Below are 22686 nucleotides of genomic sequence, written 5' to 3'. Positions count from 1 at the left end.
TTGACATACACCCATCAGCCATACTTTATCACCCACCTAATATAGGTTCCCTTTTGCTGCCAAAAACAGCTCTGACCCATTGGGTCATGGACACCACTAGTCCTCTGAAGGTATGTTGTGGTATCTGGCACCAGGTTGTCTGTAGCAGATCCTCAAACCATTCTTGAGCCATTTTTGGAGTGCGACAGGGAGCATTATCCTTCTGAAACAGGCCATTAACCACTTCAGCCCTGGAAGAATTTACCCCCTTCCTGACCAGGCTATTATTTTCGTCACTTTAACTGCTTTTTTTTTTTTGCGCTATAAACAAAAAAAAGACCACTTTTGAAAAAAACACTTTTTTTTACTTTTTTTGCTAAAATAAGCGTATATTGAGTGGTTTGCGCAAAAGTTATAGCGTCTACAAAAAAAAAAAAAATATATAATAAATATATATAATTTTATTTTCTGGTTATGGTGGCGATCAGCAATTTTTATTGGGATTGCAGTGGACAGATCAGACACTTTTTTGGGGACCATTGACATTTATACAGCGAATCAGTGCTATAAATGTCACTGGCAGGGAAGAGGTTAACACTAGAGAGCAATCAAGGGGTTAAATGTGTGTTCTAACTGTGTGGGGATTGGACTGACTGGGGGAGAAGACAGATCACTGATCCTACTTAGTAGGATCACACGATCTGTTTCTCCTCCCCTGACAGGGATTTGTGTGTTTACACACACAAATCCCCGTTCCTGCTCTCATGCACGCGATCGCGAGTGGCCGCCAGCCACGTGCATCGGGTCCCCCGCCGTGCAGTGCAGGCACGCCTGCTATGGCTCCTAAAGGAGCCGCAGTGTGTATATATACGATGATCCGCGCAGCAGAGCCATTCTGCCAATGTGTGTGTGTGTGTGTGTGTGTATGTGTGTGTATATATATATATATATATATATATATATATATATATATATATATATATATATATATATATATATATATATATATATATATATGTGTGTATATATATATATATATGTATGTATGTATGTATGTATATATATATATATATATATATATATATATATATATATATATATATATATATATATATATATATTTATATTCTCTATCGGTCGGGAAGCGACTGTACTTGGTCAGCAACAATGTTTAGGTAGGCCGTATGTGTCAGAGCCAGAGCCAAGGTCCTCCAATTTTCCAAAGCCTCTGCTGGCTTGCGTTCTTTCCATGCTGCATCCTGGTGCCATCTCTTCCACAGGTAAGCAACGCACACGCACCTGGCCAGCCACACAATGTAAAAGAAAACATTATTCATCAGACCAGGTCACCTTCTTCCATTGCTTCAGTTCTGATGTTCATGTGCCCATGGGTCGGCATGGGCACCCTGACCAGACTGCGAGTACACAGCCACAGCAAACTGCAATACCCAGTTTTTCTGCTTTTAACAGATCAATTTCAGGGACATTATTTTAACTTGCAACTTAACATATCCCACACACTTTAAGATGCCATTGTAATAAGATAATCAATGCTGTTCATTTAACTAGTCAGTGGTCCTGAAGTTATGTCTGAATGGTGTATGTCTATAACTAGTTTTAGATCAGGTGTGGATATATAATATGGAATTCAGGATCCAGCCGGTCCAGTCCTGAGACCAGCTCCGTTGACAACAGCTAGAGAAATGTCGGGCGCCATCTGTAATATTTTAGGAGCATTGGCTTCCTGGCTCCTGGAGTTTTAGATTAACTCAAAAGCAGGGCTCACGTATAACCCTCCTGATTTGAAGTCATTTGTAACTGCGCTGTCTTCGATTTTGTAAAGTGCTGTACAAACTGTTGGCACTACAGTATATACATCTTATATCAATATCTATTATTTAAATGCTTATTAGAAGAAATCACTACAGTGTCACTTTGGCTGGTCCGAGGCAGCAAGGATGAGGATTTCTTCTCCTGGGTAGGATATATATTTTTTGCTTCCTAGACTATCATTACTTATTGTGAAGGTTTTGCAAAATCCAGACACTAGGCCCAGTTGTGTCAGGCTGGTCAGGTGGATCTTGTTTCTTTAGTATGTTTTGTATAACTCGCACCTGCAGTGAAGTATGAGTCCGAGCATCGCGCAGGAGTCTCAGAACAGAGGTGCTGCTCAGGAAGTTGGTGACATGTTGTGACCAGCACAGATATCTGTTATTTTCTTGTACAATTAATAAAATCATACCGTGTTTCCCCGAAAGTAAGACATCCTCCGAAAATAAGGCCTACTTCCAGTTTTGCCTCTCGTTGTAATATAAGGCATCCCCCCGATAATAAGGCATCCCCCGATAATAAGGCATCCACACGATAATAAGGCGTCTGACTCTGGACCATAGCGGCAGGCGCCGCCGCGCAGCTCACTGATTGGCTGCAGCTGTTCAGGCAGTGCGAGGTCTCTTTAAATCGGTGAGCTGCGGCGGGCTCTCTGGATGACGAGTGACGTCCCTGATGTTGCGCAGGGGAACGTCACCCGTCAGAGAGCCCACGCCGCCGCTGCCAGACACAGGAGTCGGGCACACTGTGTGGAATCTCGCCGCCACAGGGGTGACTGAGGTGAGGGGGGGATGTCTGGTGAAGGTGGGAGGGGGAGAGACTAAATTGTCCACTGGCACAGGGGTGGGGGGAGGGGGACTTAAAATGACTAAAAATGACACATGGTGGATTTAAGGGGGGGGGGGGATCAAATCGGCACAGGAGGATCAGAAGGGGGGGGGGGATCAAAATGGCACAGGAGGTACTAAAATGGTAACCCCCCCCCCCCTCTGATCCTCCTGTGCCATTTTTATTGATTCCCCCCTCTGATCCCCCCTGTGTCATTTTAAGTGAGCCCCCCCCCCCCATTTCAATCCCCCCCTCTGGTCCAGTGTGTCGCTTGAACTATGCCCACAGGATTACCTTGATTTTAGGCTGTCTATGCAGTTATAGTGCACTGCATTCAACTGCGTTCGGTGTGAGAGAGCCCTAAAGGAAATTGAATCAGACCATTGTATAATGTATGGTCAGCTGTGGAAAGGTTCTTACAATTAGGAGCTCTCAGCATTGTTCTATTCTTTGGCTCTGCAGATATTTTATTCAATTTCAATTATTAGCATGCTACTCGATTTTAAAATGTAACTAATTTTGACACTGGAAATATTGCAAAAACATTTTCCCCACTTTGTGGCAGCTTTGAGATGTTTGGTTCTGTGTGTGTGTGTGTGTGTGTGTGTGTGTTTTTTTTTTTTTTGTGACCGATGCCCAATTGTGCATTTGGCACCAGGCCAGCTTTCCATTTATCACATGGGAAATTTAACATGCAGTTCAATAATGAATTGAATTGACGCCCATGCAGAACGAGTAACCACCTGCATTCACCCATGTGTGGACCCATAAGCCAGCAGTCATAACTGTAGTAGCAGTGCATATTAGTCATTTCCAGCTTCCACAGGGATGGCCAGGTATGGCACATAAATGCTTACATTGGTCCAAGCTGGACCCCAGTGTAACTATGCAAAAAAAAAAAGCCATACCTAAACTTTAGCTTTAAATCTACTAGCATTGAAGTGATTTAGGGCCCCTCTCTAGGTTGATGTTAAATTTGCCCATGCAGTGGGGTCACTTTTTTGGCTCTGGAGGGGTGGGTGGTAGAGTAAGAATAAGGTAAAATACTCACCCTCACTCATACTCGCCTCCCCACAGGCTTCCTTCTCTGTGACTGCCCCCTGAAACAACATTGCTGCCTGGCCAGTTGCAGCTCTCTGACCTTATGTACAGAGTGTGAGGGGGGGGGGGGGGGGGGGGCCCTATGTGTGTAGTTAGCAGCCTGGAGTGGGCTTTTTTTTAAGGATCGGCTTGTATGCTATGGGGGACTCATGGAACCATTTGAGATCAGACTCTGATAAACATACAGCCTCTGCAGAAAGGCTGCATTATAAGAGAGCACATGTTCTAAAAATAGGACAAGAGATCAAGGAAGACATCCCAGATCCCTCTAGATCAGGGGTTTTCACGTTTCTAATCAAAGGGCCTGTATACTGGCCTTCAGACTTTTTGAGGGCCGGACTGTGGCCATCAGTGGGGAACAAATAATGCCCTATCATTGGTGTCACTGGGAGAAATTGCATCCAATTGTTGGTGTCATTGGGCCTGATGGTGTCATAGAAAGTGTTCCCCATCGCTAGTGTCATTAGGAGGAATTGTACTCCTTCATTGGGGGGTGAGGATGAGGATTCTGCCCCAAGGGCCATGTCATTGGATGAAATGGTGCCCCAAGGGCAGGCTAAAAGTAAGCAAAGGGCTGCAGTTTGGAGACCACTTCTCTATATAATAAACGTTCTGCTTTTCATAATTGGCTTTCTGGAATCATGAACTGGCTGCTTGCTTCTAGCAGTTTGTGATTCCATCATATACTGTATAATATATTTGGTCTCCTAGCAGTGACTAAATTGGCATTAATATGTATTAAATGAGCAAAGGCTGTTCATTTACCTTAAGTGAAGTTGTGTTCATTTGTAGCACCTAATCGTGTACAAGGGAAGGAATGCTGATAATGGGAATGTATGCCATGGCCTGCACATCTTATAGTACAGAGGAGGTTTGAATGAAGGTTATATTTGCATGGCTGCAATCCCTGTTGGTATCCCTGTATAATAAAAGTTAATTTTATATTTTAGCATGTCTGCTGTGTGACGTTACTTATGTAATGGCAGGTGAAGATCTTTTAATGGGGACCTTTTGAGGTGTAAATAGACCAGCAGATGCAAACAGAAAATTGGGAGCCCTTGAACTCTACCTCACTGGCCCCATATTGATAGAAATGACTGATGGGATCTAAGAGATTCATGACTACTGCTTTCAACCTTTGATTGCATAGAAACCGTGTATATGTGCTCTTGCAAAATAAAAGATAAAAGGAAATGTCACGGAGCTTGGTAGGCTCTGTGCTACCAGAGGCAACATACAGTCAGTGTATGAGCAATGCAAGTCCCTAGAAAGATGAGCAAAATGCCATAGGACCAAATCGAAAGGCAGGGGGTGCAGTCAGACTGTAAAGAGGGCAGGTGGCAGGCAGAGGCGTGACTGGGCAGGTGGCAGGCAGAGGCGTGACTGGGCAGGTGGCAGGCAGAGGCGTGACTGGGCAGGTGGCAGGCAGAGGCGTGACTGGGCAGGTGGCAGGCAGAGGCGTGACTGGGCAGGTGGCAGGCAGAGGCGTGACTGGGCAGGTGGCAGGCAGAGGCGTGACTGGGCAGGTGGCAGGCAGAGACGTGACTGGGCAGGTGGCAGGCGGGAGGCGTGACTGGGCAGGCGGGAGGCGTGACTGGGCAGGCGGCAGGCAGAGGTGTGACTGGGCAGGCAGAGGCGTGACTGGGCAGGCGGCAGACAAGTGTATTTCCAAGTAAAGGCAGAGGTAATATTCCAGGAGAGCGAATGTAGATGTAATATTCAAATGCAGACAAACTCAACCTGTTGATTAGGCACTGGGCGGAAGTTCAGAGTTGCCTAAATGGATAATAAGGTTCAGGTGTGCTGTAATGTGGTCTTGCTGCACTGCATGGTAGCAACCACCAGGTGGCGTAGGCTCCAGACTGGTCATGACAGTCAATTAATATATTCTGTCTAGTCAACTGCTCATCCTATGTATTCTTATTAGTTGCATTTCCACATAAGTTCCTGCAAAATATGTGTTTTGTACACACAGACCCTGTACAATGCTTTTCTGACCCCTTCCCCCACTTAATCTAATTTTAGTAACCAGTTTAAGGCTCCATTCACACTTGTGCAACTTGTCATGCACCTTTGGACAGCAAAGTCGCATGACAAGGCGCACCCCATGTTTTCCAATGAGTACCTATGTGACTTAGTCACAGCGACTTCAAATTAGTTCATGTACTACTTTGATGCGACTTGAGGGCCATAGATTTCAATATTAGCCCTCAAAAGTTGCAGTCCAAAGTCGTGTGGCTTTGGAGATGTACACGTGTGAATGGGGCCCTAATGTGAAATGATCATGGAATACATAGTGTGCATTTTTTAAGGTATTGTAAATTTAATGTTGGGTGTTTAATTTTTGGCAGTGTTTTCAAATTTTTAAAATTGCTGTCATATAGATTGGTTAGTGCTATTTATATTTTAATAATTTCAGTCATCTTTTGTATTGTGATGAAATGAATTGTAGCAGAAGTGCGCTATTCTCTGTTGTAGGCCCAAACCTCAATATCTGATTTTTCTGGAATTCCAGTTAGTCCTGTCCTTGATCTGGGACAGCAAAATTTAAGTTTTAACATAATTTATCATTAAATTGAACTGTGGGTAGGGTTAGGGCTTGTTTTAGGTGTGTGATCAGGAATTGGGTATTTTGGAGGGTATCTTTAGTTTGGGGATAATAAAGGTTCTAGGGCAGGGATGGTGAACCTTGGCACCCCAGATGTTTTGGAACTACATTTCCCATGATGCTCAACTACATTGCAGAGTGCATGAGCATCATGGGAAATGTAGTTCCAAAACACCAGGGGTACCAAGGTTCTCCATCACTGTTCCAGGGTAATCTTAATCAGCTGATGGCTGTGCGCCTGAACAAAATTGGGGGGGGAATTCATCAAAACTGAAGCGGACATTGCATAGCAACCATCAGCTTCTAACTTCAGTTTGTTCAGCTAAGCTTTGAAAAGGAAAGCTAGAAGCGGATTGGCTGATGTGCACGGCTGCTTCAGTTTTAATAAATTCCCTTCAGTGTGGTAGGTTACATTTTTAGATTTTTATTTATTTTTTTTACATTCCAGAATTTTCAGCAAAGTACTGCACTGATCCACTGTCTTTCCACATGAACCATTCCTAGCTATTGGTCATGGGATTTATTATGTTTTTTTGAAGGATGTCAGAAAATTGTTCAGGCGATACCTCTCCATCAGAACCCCCTTCTGACTTGTATGTTCTGATGTCTCCCACAATCACATGACCAGGCTTCCAAACATTGCGGCGTTCTAGTTTTTAAAGCAGGTGTTTTTTATTCATTTTTATTTTTATTTTTTTTAACCAGTTTATGCAAACCCTAACAATGCTTTTTGTTGTATGTGCTCCCTTTTTAATCTATTAAATATACAATTTTTTTAAGCTCTTTCCTTTTTTTTTTTTTTTTTTTTTATGTAAAGGGTATAAAAAATTAAAAAAAAACTTGTTGATCCTGCCAGAAATCTAGTAAGCTGATAATTTTCTGTGCTAACTACTTCTGCTGCACTGGTATTAACCTTGTTTCCATTTCACTATGTACTATAGAACACCTCCTCTGTTATGTTGATTAGAATTGTGGAATGAGCTCTTTAGATATAACACATTTCCTGTATTAAAATGACAACGCTGTCGCTGTGAATGCAGTATAATGTGTAAGCGTCATCACCCTAGGACAGTAAGTGCATATAAATCTACCTCTCGAGGGCCAGTTCACACCATGCCGGCACAGGAACCCGCTGTGCATTCCTGTGCAATTCACATAAAATTCTGCAATGTGATTTCAGCCCATTCATTTTGAATGGGCTAAAATCGCACTGCACCAAAAGTACCATCCAATCCAGTGCGGGCAAATGCACTGTGTTTTGTGACCTGCTTTTTCGGATGTTGTTTACTTTGTATCGACACCCGCTGCATATTGCAATGCAATGCGGTTTGCAAGTGGTGTGAATCGCCCAGGAACCCACAGCACATTTCTGTACTAACATTGCATGAACCGGTCCTCAAGCATGATCTGCGATTGGTGATGGGATTTCACGCCTCCTCACTGCCTTTTTTTTTTTTTTAAACCTCGTTTTCTGCGACAAACATGCTGCAATCACGTGTATTGTATTTGTGGGCGTGTGTCCCATGAGCGTGAAGCAAAGCATTGTGATCATGGCATCACCCCTATCGTGGGGAGGGGTGGTGTTATGGGAAAATGCATCTCGACCACGCATTTTTAACCCCAAAACTGCACGTCTAAGCGAGGCCATCATCTATTACTGGTGATCACTGGGTAAGGGCTCGTTCACACTGGTCCGATTTAAGCTCCGACTTTCAGAGCACATGTCGCATGACATGTCAAAATCAATGGTTCCCTATGGAGCTGTCTTAACTGGTCCGACTTTGAAAATACCTCCTGCACTACTTTAGTCTGACTTGGGCACGATTTCAGCCCATTGCTTTGAATGAAAGTCGGGGTCATTGTCTTAACTGATTCGACTTGTGGCATGCTCTGAGGCCCTTGAAGGGGAACCCCACGCCAAAACTTAAAAAAAAAAAACAAAAAAAAAAAAAAAAAAAAAACAAAAAAAAAAAGAAAAAACGGCGGGGGGTCTCCCCCTCCAAGACCATACCAGACTGAATTTTAAGGGGAAACCCCACACACAAGAGAAAAAAAAATGTGGGGGTTCCCCCAATAGCCATACCAGACCCTTATCCAAGCATGCAGGTCAGAAAAGGGGTGGAGGGTGTAGGAGGAGCGTCCCCCCTCCTAAACCATACCAGACCACATGCCTTCAACATTGGTGGGTGCTTTGGGCAGGGGGGCCCTGCGCCCCCCCTGCCAAAAAGCACCTTGTCCCCACGTCGATGGGACAAGGGCCTGTTCCCGAGCAACCCTGGGCGGTGGTTGTGGGGGTCTGAGGGCAGGGGGCTTATCGGAAACTGGACCCCCAGATCCCCATGTGAATAAGTATGGGGTACATTGTACCCTACCATTCACCCCAAAAAAAGACAGTGTAATGTAAATATAAACAAGAGACTGTTTTGACAAGTCTCATGGTGACGTCCCTGGATGGCCACGCTTCATGTCTATATAAGAGCTGGCAGACATCGGAGATGACACAACGGCGGAAGCCAGTTTCGTAGGAGAACTTGGTCGGTGACGGAGAAGAAGAAATGTTGGAGCTACGAAGGGGGACATTCTTCGTTTTCAATAAAGGACTTGTCAAAACCGTCTCTTGTTTACACTACACTGCCTTTTTTGGGGGGGGGGGGGGTGCTGGGATATGGGGGGCCCCCTTGTTAAAGTGGTTGTAAACCTTTACAGGCCACTTTTACTACAGGTAAGCCTAGATTAAGGGCTTACCTGTAGGTGCAAGAAATATCTCCTAAACCTACACGGTTTAGGAACATGTTAGGTTGTTTTAGGCCCTAGAGGCTGACCCCGATAAGGCATGGTACCTTTTGGGGAATGTATGTTTGTTTGTTTTTGTATTGAAAATGAATAAGAATAATTAAAAAGAAAAAAAAATAAAACCTACACAGTTTAGGAAATATTTGCAAAACACAGGCACTGATCTCTACGGTGCATGCGCCGTAGACAACGGCGCGCAGGCGCACTGGGCGGGCCATTTCTAACGGCGATCATGCTGTTAGTGGCAGCTCCTGCGCATGCTCTGGAGTGACGTCATCGTGGCTCCGGCCAATCGCAGCGCCGGAGCCGCGATACCCGGAAGGAAGATGGATGCTTTGTGGAAGAGGGGACAGAGGTGACATTGCAGGCTCCTGTGTCAGGTAAGTGACACAATGGGCTACTATGCGATGCTTTGTAGCCCATTATGCTTTACCTTTTGCAGGGAAACAAAGAGGAAGTAAAACCCATCAGGGTTTACTTCCTCTTTAAAGGAGACTTCCAGATTCTGATAAGCCCCCCCCCCCGCAGACCCCCACAGCCACTACCCAGGGTTGTCGAGAAGAGGCCCTTGTCCCCATCAACATGGGGGGAGCAGAGCCCCCCTGCTCCAAAGCACTTACCACCCATGTGGTGGGGGAGGGGGGAAAACGTCGCACTCTGGCCCCCCCACCTCCCCTTTTTGATCTGCCAGGCTGCATGCTCGGATAAGCGTGTGTGTGTGGGGTTTTTTTTTTTTTTTGTGTGTGTGTGTGGGGGGGTTTCCCTTCAAAATTCATACCAGACTCAAAGGGCCTGGTATGGTCAGATCCCGTTGTGACAGCGCTGACCCATTAGAATGCTCCAAAACGTTCCCTGACGAGGGACGTTTTGGACATTCAGTTAAGGGAATTTCTAAGCCCCGGACACCTGCCACGGATATACTGGGGCGGGACCAGGGGATGGGCAAGGAGGGGGACCTGTGCAAGCTCACCTTGCAGAGTTTTCTGTAAAGGTGAACTTGCCCTTTAAGGACTACTTTTCTGTTCCTTGGTTTAGGTACACTTTCCCATAACTGTATATCCCTGCCTTGCCAGACCTGACCTCTGCCTCTGTATGTGTATGTATGTCATGCTCTGAAATGTATAAGTGTGTGTGGTTTTGTTTTTTTTTTTTTTTTTTCTCTCCATTCTGCATGGGTGGACAAAATAAGAAAATGGTCAATTGTCAAGTAAGTGGATCTTTTTCCTGTTAAATGAAATACGGATTTATTAAATGGTCCAGAAAAATGATTGCAGAGTCTAGCACCCTTTTAACTTGAATAATGTTGCTTGATTCCAACCTTCGCTTACATCTATCGTTGCTTGTATTTACAATTAAGGCTTGTAGTGAAGGCTGGGATTAGGGGCCTTGATTATTTTATTTTTTTTTCCTCTTTCTTCTTTTTTTTTTTTTTTTTTTGGTTTACAAGACTGAAGGGCTCTTGAGAGCTGGAGAAAGCTATCTGAGCTGCTGCATGCCATTTTTATGGCTCACTGCCCAGATTGGATTCCCCTTATACAGCACTGTAGTGTCTTCATTACGCTTGAGGGTTGCAGGAGGTGCAACATATTCCTTAACCTTTATCAGAGGGAAATGGAACACACTAATTGCCTACTGTGTGTGTCAGATTTGTGCTTTTGCTTTTGGCATTTGTGAAAATGCATCATTTTTAAACCAAAAGTGTTAATTTTCCATGTGTTTATTCTCCCCCCCCCCCCCCCAACGTAATCTGTAGATATGTAAAAACTGTTTGCAAAGATGTTTTTATCTTTTTTAATGTATATATATTTTTTTCTGCTTGGGCCTCGTTCACAGAGGGCGTACTAGAGCATACTCGTGTAAGGGCCGTGTTGTTTACCTACACTGGGATGCACAGGTGTTGTCAAATTGGGAGCAGCAGCTGTGTCTGTGCAGCCACTATGTCCCAACTGACATCAATGGGGATGCAGAGAACACTTGTGTATCCCTGTGCGTGTAAACATGGCCCTCACATTGGCGTACGCTGTAGAATTCCCCATGTGAATAAGGGCTTGGTTTTTATTTAATCTAATGATACAAGAAGCCAGGAATTATTCGCTTCTTGCAACTGCTGTGATAAGATAAGATGGTTTTAGAGTTGCCTCTTCCATGCGCCATTCTCCCAAACATATACATCTTGGCTGTGACAGTCCTCTAATCTTTACAAAAGAATCCTAATTTTGTAGATCCGAAGTCTTTCGAATCTCATGTTTGCAATTAGGGCCGACACAACTAATCGATTATTAAAATAGTTGTCAACTATTTTTATAATCGATTAATTGTCCAGCCGATTAGTTCGCCTGCATACAGAATGCATTGTTTACATATCAGGAAATACAATGCAGCGCAGATACGGCTCAGTACACCGTCCATACATGTCAGGTGCCTGAGAACATGTGAATGTGTGAGAAGCAATGCCTCATGGGACATGTAGTCCTGGGCAGGAAGTGGCTCTAAATGCAGAAGTTTTTTTTTTAACCTTGGAGGAGAATCGGTGCTGCTCTGTGCAAAACCATTACAGAGCAGGTAAGTATGTTGTGTTTTTTTTCTTTTTTTTTTTTGTTTTGTTTTTTTATTATAACTTTAAAGACTGTGTGCAGGGAAGAGCAGCATCTGAACCCAGATAAGGTGGAGGCTGATAGACTGGAGGAATTATAAGACATTACATTTAAAGTAAACTTTTACCAGTATTGTGCATTATATTTGAAATTATCATATATCCATGATAAAGAAGTCTCAGCCTTTAGTACTACTTTAATATAAAAGATTTATATCTCCCTTCCACCTTTTCATATAGCTTCATGTCTGACTCCTAGTTATAAAGCCCATATATCCTACTTATGGATGTATTTAATATATATAATACTGTTTCCACAGTCTGATATTTACCAGTTTATACCTCTAGTAGTGTATATATTGGATTATAACCTTTCTCTTCTGTCTGTTATTCTCAGAGTGAGTTAGAGATTTTTTTTTTTCTCTAACCATATAGTTGGTATTTATATATACCACTGCATAGAGATATATTTAAGAATAAATTGCCTTTTTAAAAAATCAACTAATCGATTATGAAAATAATCGTTAGTTGCAGCCCTAGTTGCAATATAACGCATCACAGCCCCCCCCCCCCACACACACACACACACACTCCTGTACATTAATGTCTTTTAGCCTACCTGTCACATCATGGCCCCTTTACATCAGACCCCCTCTTTACACCAGTATCCTCAGCCCCCCCTTCACAAGCCTCCTTAACATCACTTTTTCCCCCCTTTACATCAGTGCCCATAGTCCACTTTTACATTACAGTCCCCTTTTGAAGCAGTCCCACCGTGTCCCCAGTTCCTCTTCACATCATAGCCCCCCTTTACATTGGAGTGTCCCTTTTATGTTGCTTTGCTGTTCACATCAGAGTGCCCCTTTCATTGTAAGCCTCCCCTGCACTGTCCTGACACTTATCACCTGTGCTGGCTCTCCCTCCCGCCTGCCGCTGTCATCCACACACAGCAGGGCGGGGGGGGGGGGGGGGTGGGAGGAGCTGCACATCTGGACTCTGGGAGGGAGTTGCCCAATTTGTTACGTTAACAAGCAGGCCATTACCCACTTGTTTGAAAAGACTCCCGCTCTTTGTCCTGATTTGCAGCACCTCCTGCTGTGAGGACATGTGGGAGACTTGGGAGAGCTCACACAGCTGCTAAGTGGTGGCTGTGGTCCGGACAGGACCGTCACACTGTCCGGGTCCAGACCACGGGCCGCTATTTAGTGATCCCTGTTGTAGATGGACATTTCTCTTGAACTCAGATGTATGAAATGACATTCGAAAGCAAACCAAAATTAAACACCTCCTTTTGTACAGTCATCTAATGCACGCTTTTGGGGGGGTGTAGCTACGAATGACATACCGTATTTATCAGCGTATAACACGCACTTTTTTCCCCTTAAAATCAGGGGAAAATCGCGGGTGCGTGTTATACGCCGATCCCCTGCGATCCCCCGCTGTCAGATCTAAAAAATCGCCGACCGCGATTTGAAAATGGCGCCGCCGGCGCCGAAATACACAGTGCCGGTCCTCGGCCACTTTCGGCTTCACTCGAGCGCCGCCCGAACCTAGCCGAGTGTACTCGGCTAGGTTCGGATAGCTCCGCTCACCGTCGCGCCCATCCCGAGTGGAGCCGAAAGTGAAAGAGAGCCGCCGAGGACTGGCTCTGTGTATTTCGGCGCCGGCGGCGCCATTTTCAAATCGCGGTCGGCGATTTTGAAGCTCAGCGAGCTGCAACACTGCACTGGGGCAAGGCTGCAATGGACACTGGGGAAGGCTGCACTGGGGAAGGCTGCACTGGGGAAGGCTGCACTGGGGAAGGCTGCACTGGGGAAGGCTGCACTGACATGGCTGCACTGGGGAAGGCTGCACTGGGGAAGGCTGCAATGATGGGCATTTAAATGTAAGTTTTTTTTCCCTTCAACTTCCCTCCTAAAAGGTGTTTTTTTTTTTTTCTTTTTTTTTCTTAAAATTCCCTCCTAAATTGGGGTGCGTGTTATACGCCGATAAATAAGGTATTAAATATCCAGGTTGGCCACACAGATATGCTTGGGCAAGATCCCATAAATCTACCACCACAGTGATTATCAGTAGAATTTACTTTGGAGCGAGTGTCTGTGTTCAGAATTCACCAATTCCTGACATCAGAAGTGATCACTGCATTGTTTCCCAGTAATGGACTTTGATGTGTGCTGTATTGAACGTTATGGGTTGTAACTTGGGCTATTAATTACTAATGAAGCTGCTTGCTGAGCTCATAGTTGTGGCATTTTTACACATGGCGAATATATATTGGTGTTCTTTTATTGTCCATAGTGTATATATGATGTTGGGGGTTGTTTAGCACAGCGGTAGTGCTTCCCAGTGAGTTCAGTTCTCTCCAGAAGGGCTGGTTGGCCCACTTTTTATTAAAAAAAGAAAACATTCACAGAAATCGGTAGCCCTCGCAGGGGTATCCACCATCTTTGAGAAATGTCAAAACAAACAACTTCAGCCTCCTGGCTCACTCTTGCCACTAGGACGCTTCTGGTCACATGCCTAGGCCATCGGTCTGATTCCCCCCCAGACCAACTTCCACAGCCGCTTAGACTCGGATCACTCACTTTCTGCTCTTTGCTGCTCTGTCACCATCGGCACCTTATATATGTACATCGCCCGAATGCCTTTCACACGAGCGGCTGTTTCCAAGACTCCAGGCATAGCGATCACTTGCAGTTCTACATTGCGATTAGCTGCGTTTTACATGCGGTGGCATTTAGCTGCGTTGGAACATTCTTGCCATTTCTGATGTGCTTCCTGTTTTTTCTTTCTTTGTTGCCGCTGCTATCTGCAGGTGAAATAAAACACTGTGATTACCTGCAGATAGCAATAAATCAGTTCTGGATGCAGCCAAATTTTATTTTTTCTAATCGCACAAAACCCCATGTAACGAAACCGTTGCTAAATAAGGGCAGTTGTGAATGGGGCCATAGGAAAGCATTATGTGAGTTTAGGTGCAGTAGATAACTTGATCTATCTGCAGCTAAAAGCTGAATTCTATCCGCCCGTGTGAAAGGGGCCCAAGGCTTGTTCCTCTTACCCTGCTGCTCCAAAAGCCACCATCTCACGTGGAGGGTGCGAGCCCTGTATGCAAACAGGTGCTTAGAACAAAAGGCGGCTGGACGGCCGCACTCCTGTGCAATTTCTTTATCCAAATACCAGATACAAAGGTGAACTACAGATACAAGCTAACATGTTTCGCACCTGACTTTGGTGTGAAACGTGTTAGTTTGTATCCGGTATTTGAATAAAGAAATTGCACAGGAGTGCGGCCATCCAGCCGCCTTTTGTTCTATCCATCTGCACCTTGCAGACATGCACATCTCTGGCTGCTCTTCTGCAACCACACAGACCCCTCAGTAGGCTGGAGCCCCCAATCTACTGTCAGGTCTCCGACTAGAACAGGTGTGAGCACCTTCATCATCAATGTGCCAGTTGCCTGCAAAGCCCGGTCCCAGAATTGGGGAAAGCCTTCCTCCTAAATCTGTTATCTCCAGTCTCAAGGTCCCAAACCGGGTTTTACCAACCGATCAGGAAACTGAAAAATCCGTTTCCCCTGAATGTAATAATTACCCTGGAGCCCCTCAGCCTGCCTAGTTGAGTATCCCCGGTGACACAAAATATTTTTTAACACAATGGTAGGGCACCGCAATGTCACAATATTTTATATCCTTTTTTTTTTTTTTTTTTCATAGCAATTGAGCTCAACCATCGACTGAAGAATACAAGCTTGAGTTGCTCTACCTTTTAACTATAGCAATAAAGGTAAAAAAAAGTATTTAAACTGAGCCTGATCACAGGAGCAGATAGTGCAAACTAGGAGCAGAGGATTGAAATATCTGTGCGTTTTCCCTACCACTGCTCCCAATGGGGGCTCCAGCAGGATTTATGTACCACCAGGCAATCTGCGACTTAGTTGCTAATCTGGGCCTGTTAACCCTGCAGTGCTTGGCAGGTAGAAGCAGCTGAAACTCGAGGCCTCGGATTACAGCCTGTACACCCAGTTCTCTTGACTGATCCCAGGCCCTGATCTGCTTGTGTTTCCTGATTGCACCAGCAGATCATGGCTTTGGATGACAGTCAAGAGACTGTGTGTACAGGCTTCCTATATCCTACACTCTTCAGGAGGTGCTGTCCATTCTATAGGTTTTTATTCAATTTTGTTTATGAACATGACAGTTTGTGTAAGGTGTTAGAGGCTGTTTATTCTTTAGGATTGGCATTGTTTTATACTGGTATATAACAATGTTAGGTCTGTAGTTCTTACAAATTACAGTTGTGACTTTGCAACCACTGTTGTACACACAGTATTCAATGTAAATGATCTGCTTTAGTCTTTTATTTCAGCTATAGTGGTCTAGATCAGTGGTTCTCAACCTTGTCCTAAAGTACCCCAACAGGCCATGTTTTGGGAATTTCTCTTAGATAAAATAGCTGTCCAAAATACCAAGCCATTGACTCTGATTTAAAGCATGTGTGTAGGATAAAGGAAAATCTGCAAACATGGCCTGTCGGGGGTACTTGAGCACAGGGTTGAGAATCACTGGTATAGATCATCCAGTGGCTTCTTATGTCTCAGGGGTTTAACTAGAAAGATCTTACTGCCGTATCTCCTCCCTCCCATCTTTTTGGAGATTTTGGTGCTTCCATTCCTTTTGTCACATTTGTTTATAATACAAAATAAAAAGTCCAGAGCTGAGAGTGAGGCCCCTTGTAATGACTAAAGCAGATGTGTAGGCTTAAAAATTCCAAGGTAGGAATCTCGCCAAACTTCCCAAGACTGCTGTCTAGCATAATCCAGAAGCTGAAATAGGTTTGGTTAGGCAAACCCATGAAAGTGGTTGTGAATCCTGAATATTTAGTTTGCTAAAGCACGTCGTATCATAAACCGTTGCCGTGAAAAGTATTTTTTTTCCCTTTGCATCTCAGTACTGCTCATCTTCTGCAGTCCCTTTTGCAGCCACTTCAGTCCTGTGATGGCTTCATGGCATTTTTGAGGGAGGGTTTTTGGGTTTTTTCTTCTTCCTTCTTCTTCTTTTTTTTTTTTTTTTTTTTTTTTTTTTTAATGGGGAAAACGATGAAACAGCCAAATGTAGTCGACATTGGAAGTCTGTATGGCAGGGTAACAAAGCAGACGCACAACCAGGAGATGGGAACAATGTGTGGTCACCCTATAACAGGGATTTCCAGATGATATTTTAGTAGGAGCTTCAGATTTATGAAAGAAAAAAAAGAAGAAAAAAAAAATTACATTTCTAAAAGCGTGAGATTTGTTAACTCTAAAAACTGATAACCTTAAACATACTAAAGGTATATAAACTTGATGTCAAGAACACAATTGTGGTATTGTGTCTTATGGAAACTATTATGAAACTTTTTTTTTTTTCTTAATTTTTGCTTTCTTTAGGGACATAGAGCCAGAGTCTCAAAAAGAGGAACATTTGATGGAAGAAAAGAAAAAGAAAAAGCAAGAAGAAAAGAAGAAGAAGGAAAATACTCAGAAAAAGGTCAGTGTTCACTGCTTGTTTGCATTTCTTTTTTTTTTTTTTTTTTGTTTGGCTAGATTTTCCTCTCGTTAAAACACAAGCTTAGACCTCAGTAGATGGATTAATTCCCACAAAGATCTTAAACACGCATGGGAAAATTCTAGTACAAAAAGTACTTCATTTTTTTTTTTTTTTAAGATACCTTGAACCTCAGAGGTTCTTGAACACAAAGTGGAAAGGGGGCAATTAGTTGTAAAGTGGCCATTGCATGCACTTTCTACTTAATAAAGTATGGCAGGGGGCCTTTTTTTTTTTTTTTTTTTAATTCCAGTTTGTATTGTCATCTTTTAATTGAACACTTTTTTTTTTTTTTTTTTTTTTTTTTCTGTTGCAGGCTGCTGAACAAAAAAACAAAGGTTAGTGAGAATCTGCCTTTTACAACATGCATTTCAGAGCTCTGTGAGTTCCCTAGCTGCTGGTTGTCAATCTTGCTGCCTGTCTGGACAGAGTCCCTATTCTCATTGAAATTCAGGGCCTGTAGACAGTGATGCTGCCTGCAGCCTTCATGCTTGTATGGATGCCATTTACTTGTTAACAGGACATTCATCTTCCTACACGTTTCATTCACAAAGAACTTGGTGTAACTAGACAAAAAATCTTCCTTGCTTCTGCTTATATTGACATAAAAAACATGTTCTAGCCAAGTTCTAAATAGTTGATAAAATAATGTTTAAAAAAATATATATATATAAGTGGTAATATGCAGAAGATATTGACTGAAATCAAGCCAGATCACGAGCAGTTTTAGTGATTCATATTTGATTACTTTGGTCCTGTATGCATGAATTAAATAAGCATATAGTAATGTCCAAAATGGTCATAATACATGGGACATTTTGCTCTTATTTTTTACTTTTTTTTTTTTTTTTTTTTTGCAGGTAAAAAAATGTGCATTTAGTATTATTTTTGTAGCAGCCTGGAAAGCATTGCAATGTAGGGCTCCTTCAGACTGTCAGTGTAAGTTGTCTGCTTGTACCTCATGTGGGCAGGCAGTTACACAATAATAAAAATTAAAATGTAACGTAAACCTTGTGCTAGACAAAAAATAAATATCAGACTGCTGCACCTACATAAATCCTGAATACTGGATTTACAAACACCATGATACTTGTGAAACGTACTTATGATTCTGAAAGATTTCTAAAAAAAAAAAAAAATTATAGAATGTGCTAAACCTATACAGTGTGTACCAAAAACAATGATAATAGTAAATATACTTAATATGTGAATGTGCAAAAAAAGCAGTTGCATAGAGAACTTTTTTGTATCATAGGCAGTTACACAATGACCGGAAGAATCACTGAACTACCTAGAGAGCTTAAAGTGATTGTAAAGTCTCGTGTTTTTTTTTTTTTTTTTGTTTTTTTGTTTTTTGTTATTTTTCTAGGAGAAAAAAAAAAATGTGTTTATACTTACCTGATTTGTGCAGTGGATTTGCACAGAGCAGCCCGGATCCTCCTTTTCTCAGGTCCCTCTTCTGTGATCCTGGCCCCTCCCCTCTGTTAAGTGCCCCCACAGCAAGCAATCCCTTTAACAGTACCCTGGCAGTTCATTGGGACTGCAAACAGTCAGCCGCAAAGGCTGTCGGTACGTGTAGTTTATTCATTCACAGGACTCCGTGAATGACTGACACTGCTGTGTGGGTGGAACCCTGCAGGGCCACACTCTTTTTCGAATGGTGACTGCAGGTGCGGGGAGAAAATCCCTGGCCCACTTTTATAGGAAGAGAGGGGATTGGGGAGAGCCTGCAGGAGTGGGAGCAGGTTGCGTCCTCCCTAAAAATGGGTGGGACATGTAACCTCTTCCCAAAGGTGAACTTATCCTTTTAAAGCACTTTTAGTTATGCATTTCAGAGGGACAAGCACAGGGTTTGCCTAATTACCTCTGTATTACGGACAGCATATATTTTGATCCCTTATTGCTATTTAGGTTTTCTTATTCATTATCATTTCGGTGTACTGGAGATTTTAGGAATGTGTTACCTAGATTCTGACGCTAACATACTACAGACAGGGTACCTAGGAAAATGACAAAATATAGTAATACTAAAGACCACATGCCAGTAGTTTTAGAGGTCAGTTTAACTAATTTAAAGGATAAGTTCACCTTTGGGAACATGTTACACGTTCCACCCGATTTTAAGGTGGAACAAGTAACATGCTCCCACGCCTGTAGCCTCTCCCCAATTCCCTCAGCTTGTAGTTCACAGTGAACTACAACGGCACTGTGGAGGGCTGTGGTAGTTCATTGAGTCTTCTTATCAGAATGTTTCGGCTTACCTGTACGGGTTGTATAGGTAAGCAGATCCACTTACAGTGTGGCGGAGACCTGCATGGCATCAGCGATCTCTTGATCACTGATGCAATGCTTTACAGGCTCCTACTACAAAAAAAATAATAAATGCACATTTTTCTTACTTGCAAAAAGATGTGCATTTATTTTTCGTACAAAGGTGAACCTGGCCTTTAAAAATAGACTTTCTACCCCTCTGCACATCAAGTTTAAAGTACTCATTGGGGTTGATCTACTAAAGCCCTGGTTCACACTGGAGCATTTTTACATGTGATGTGACATGTCAAATCGACAGCAATTGCCATGAAAGGCACCATCCTAATCAGTGCGACGCCGCCACTTGCGTCGCTGCACCGATTTCAAAAAGTAGTTTCTGTACTACTTTTTGTGATTTCGGGCTGCAATTTACATTGACATCTGTGCAGAAACTTGCACTGAAATCGTGGGTAAAATCGGGACTGACATGTGGGAGTGAATTTTGTGTGAGTTCAGCTGACAGTGCGGCTTCATTCCTGCAGCTCAGTGTGAACCTGGGCAAAACTGGAGAGTGCAAAGTCTGGTGCAGCTGTGGATGGCAGCCAATCATCTTCTTCTAATTTCAGCTTGTTCAATTAGCATTTGATAAAAAAAAAAAAAAAAAATACCCAGGAAGCTGATTGGTTTCTTTGCAGAGCTGCACCAGATTTTGCACTCCAATTTTAATAAATCAACCCTTTTGCTCATGTGTTGCTTATTTCAGAAAACATAATTCTGTAACATTTTATCAGTCTTTAAACCTGTTGCTTTTGTGTGTCACTGGTTGTTCAAACAATTGTTAATGTAGAATTTTTCTGAACTATATATTTTTGTAAATATTTTATCTTTTCATGTGACCGCGCTGAAGAAATGACACTTTACATTGTAGCAAAGTAATAAATGTACAGCTTGTATAACTGTGTAAATTTGCTGTCCCCTCAAAATAACTCAACACACAGCCATTAATGTCTAAACGGCTGGCAACAAAAGTGAGTACACCCCTAAGTGAAAATGTCCAAATTGGGCCCAACGTGTCAATATTTTGTGTGGCCACCATTATTTTCCAGCACTGCCTTAACCCTCTTGGGCATGGAGTTCACCAGAGCTTCACAGGTTGCCACTGGAGTCCTCTTCCACTCCTCTATGACAACATCCTTCAGTGTTTCACAAAGATATAATAAAATATTTACAAAAATGTGAGGGATGTGCATCCCAGAAACCTGCACAGATATATGTGCGCTAGATCTTACCCTGGAAACAATCCTAATAGAGTGACTATGGCCAAGCATGCACTCTGGCACTAATATACAGTGGCTATAAAAAGTCTACACAACCCTGTTAAAATGTCAGTTTTCTGTGTTGTAAATAAAAGAGACAAAGATAAATCATTTCTGAACTTTTTCCCACCTTTTAATGTGACCTATAAACTGTACAACTCAGTTGAAAAACAAACTGAAATATTTTAGGTGGAGGCAATCAAAATAAAAACTAAAATATGGTTGCAAAAGTGTGCACACCCTTAAATTAATCCTTTTGTTGAAACACCTTTTTGATTTTATAACAGCACTCAGTCTTTTTGGGTATGAGTCACATCTTGACTTGGCAATATTTGCCCAATGTTCTTTGCAAAAACACTCCAAATCTGCCATATTGCGAGGGCATCTCCCTTGTACAGCCCTCTACAGAACACCCCACAAATGTTCATTCGGATTCAGGTCTGGGCTCTGGCTGGGCCATTCCAAAGCTTTAATTTTCTTCTGGTGAAACCATTCCTTTGTTGATTTGGACGTGTGTTTTGGGTCGTCGTCATGCTGATAGATTAAGTTCCTCTTCATGTTCAGCTTTCTAGGAGAAGCCTGAAGGTTTTGTGCCAATATTGACTGGTATTTGGAACTGTTCATAATTCCCTCTACCTTGACTAAGGCCCCTGTTCCAGCTGAAGAAAAACAGCCCCAAAGCATGATTCTGCCACCACCATGCTTCACTGTGTGTATGGTGTTCTTTTGGTGATGTGCAGTGTTGTTTTTGCACCAAACATATCTTTTGGAATTATGCAAAAGAGGATATTGCGCTGGAGAGAAAATTAAATTAACTTGTAAAAAAAGCAGCAGCATATAGTGCGATAACAGAGAATCCAATAAAATTTTAAAAAGCTGCGCTAAAAATTCTCGATGAATGTCCACAACAAAAGGCATGGAGACAAGAAAATCCATTTAAACTACTTAGGGCTTGATACCACTGCAGTGTGCACACACAAACAAGAGTGCCCGACCACCGTAGCTGTAGATTCTGTTTACCAGATGGCGAGCTTAAAAGGCGGATGGCTATAACCCAGCCTAGGCCCTTTAGCTTGCAGATGACCACAATAGGGACTGTGAATCAGATGGTGCAGATCGCTCCCTCTATCCCGCTAAAGTGTTCGTTACTCTCAATTGGATGCTCAGGAAAAGAGAAAACTGGCCATAGTGTAATATAGTCTAGAGATCGTTTTATTAAAACAAAGTATTGCACTTACATTTAAAAGAGCATAATATCGATTAAAAGAATGCTGGCCGGCTGGCACAAACAGAGCCCGTCCTCCTACTCCGATCGTGTGGTGACATCACTACGTGCCTTCCTCCAGACACGCTTCGTCATCAGCAGACGTTATAATGACAACGTCTGCTGATGACGAAGCGCGTCTGAAGGAAGGCACGTAGTGACGTCACCACACAATTGGAGTAGGAGGATGGGCTCTGTGCCGGCCGGCATTCTTTTAAGTGATATTATCCTCTTTTAAATGTAAGTGCAATACTTTGTTTTAATAAACGATCTCTAGACTATATTACACTATGGCCAGTTTTCTCTTTTCCTGAGCATCCAATTGAGTGTAACGGACACTTTAGCGGGACAGAGGGAGCGATCTGCACCATCCGATTCACCGCCCCTATTGTGGTCATCTGCAAGCTAAAGGGCCTAGGCTGGGTTATAGCCATCCGCCTTTTAAGCTTGCCGTCTGGTAAGCAGAATCTACAGCTACGATGGTCGGGCACGCTTCTTGTTTGTGTGTGCACACTGCGGTGGTATCAAGCCCTAAGTAG

At 43.1% G+C, this 22686-nt stretch overlaps 1 protein-coding gene across 6 annotated transcripts in view; it reads left to right on the top strand.

Annotated features, from left to right (window-relative positions):
* Window positions 1-22686, top strand: part of TNRC6C (trinucleotide repeat containing adaptor 6C) — a 519199-nt gene that overhangs the window by 364305 nt on the left and 132208 nt on the right. For all 6 annotated transcript variants that reach the window (XM_073606232.1, XM_073606237.1, XM_073606234.1 and 3 more), the window contains 2 exons: window positions 17161-17260; window positions 17634-17655. In XM_073606232.1, the coding sequence (XP_073462333.1) occupies window positions 17161-17260; window positions 17634-17655 (122 nt within the window). The remainder of the gene's footprint in view (window positions 1-17160; window positions 17261-17633; window positions 17656-22686) is intronic.

The sequence above is a fragment of the Aquarana catesbeiana genome, linkage group LG12 (genome assembly GCF_042186555.1).
Source record: "Aquarana catesbeiana isolate 2022-GZ linkage group LG12, ASM4218655v1, whole genome shotgun sequence".
In the NCBI taxonomy this organism is placed as follows: domain Eukaryota; kingdom Metazoa; phylum Chordata; class Amphibia; order Anura; family Ranidae; genus Aquarana; species Aquarana catesbeiana.
Note: the sequence above shows the minus strand (reverse complement) of the source record. Positions and strands in the feature narration are given on the sequence as shown.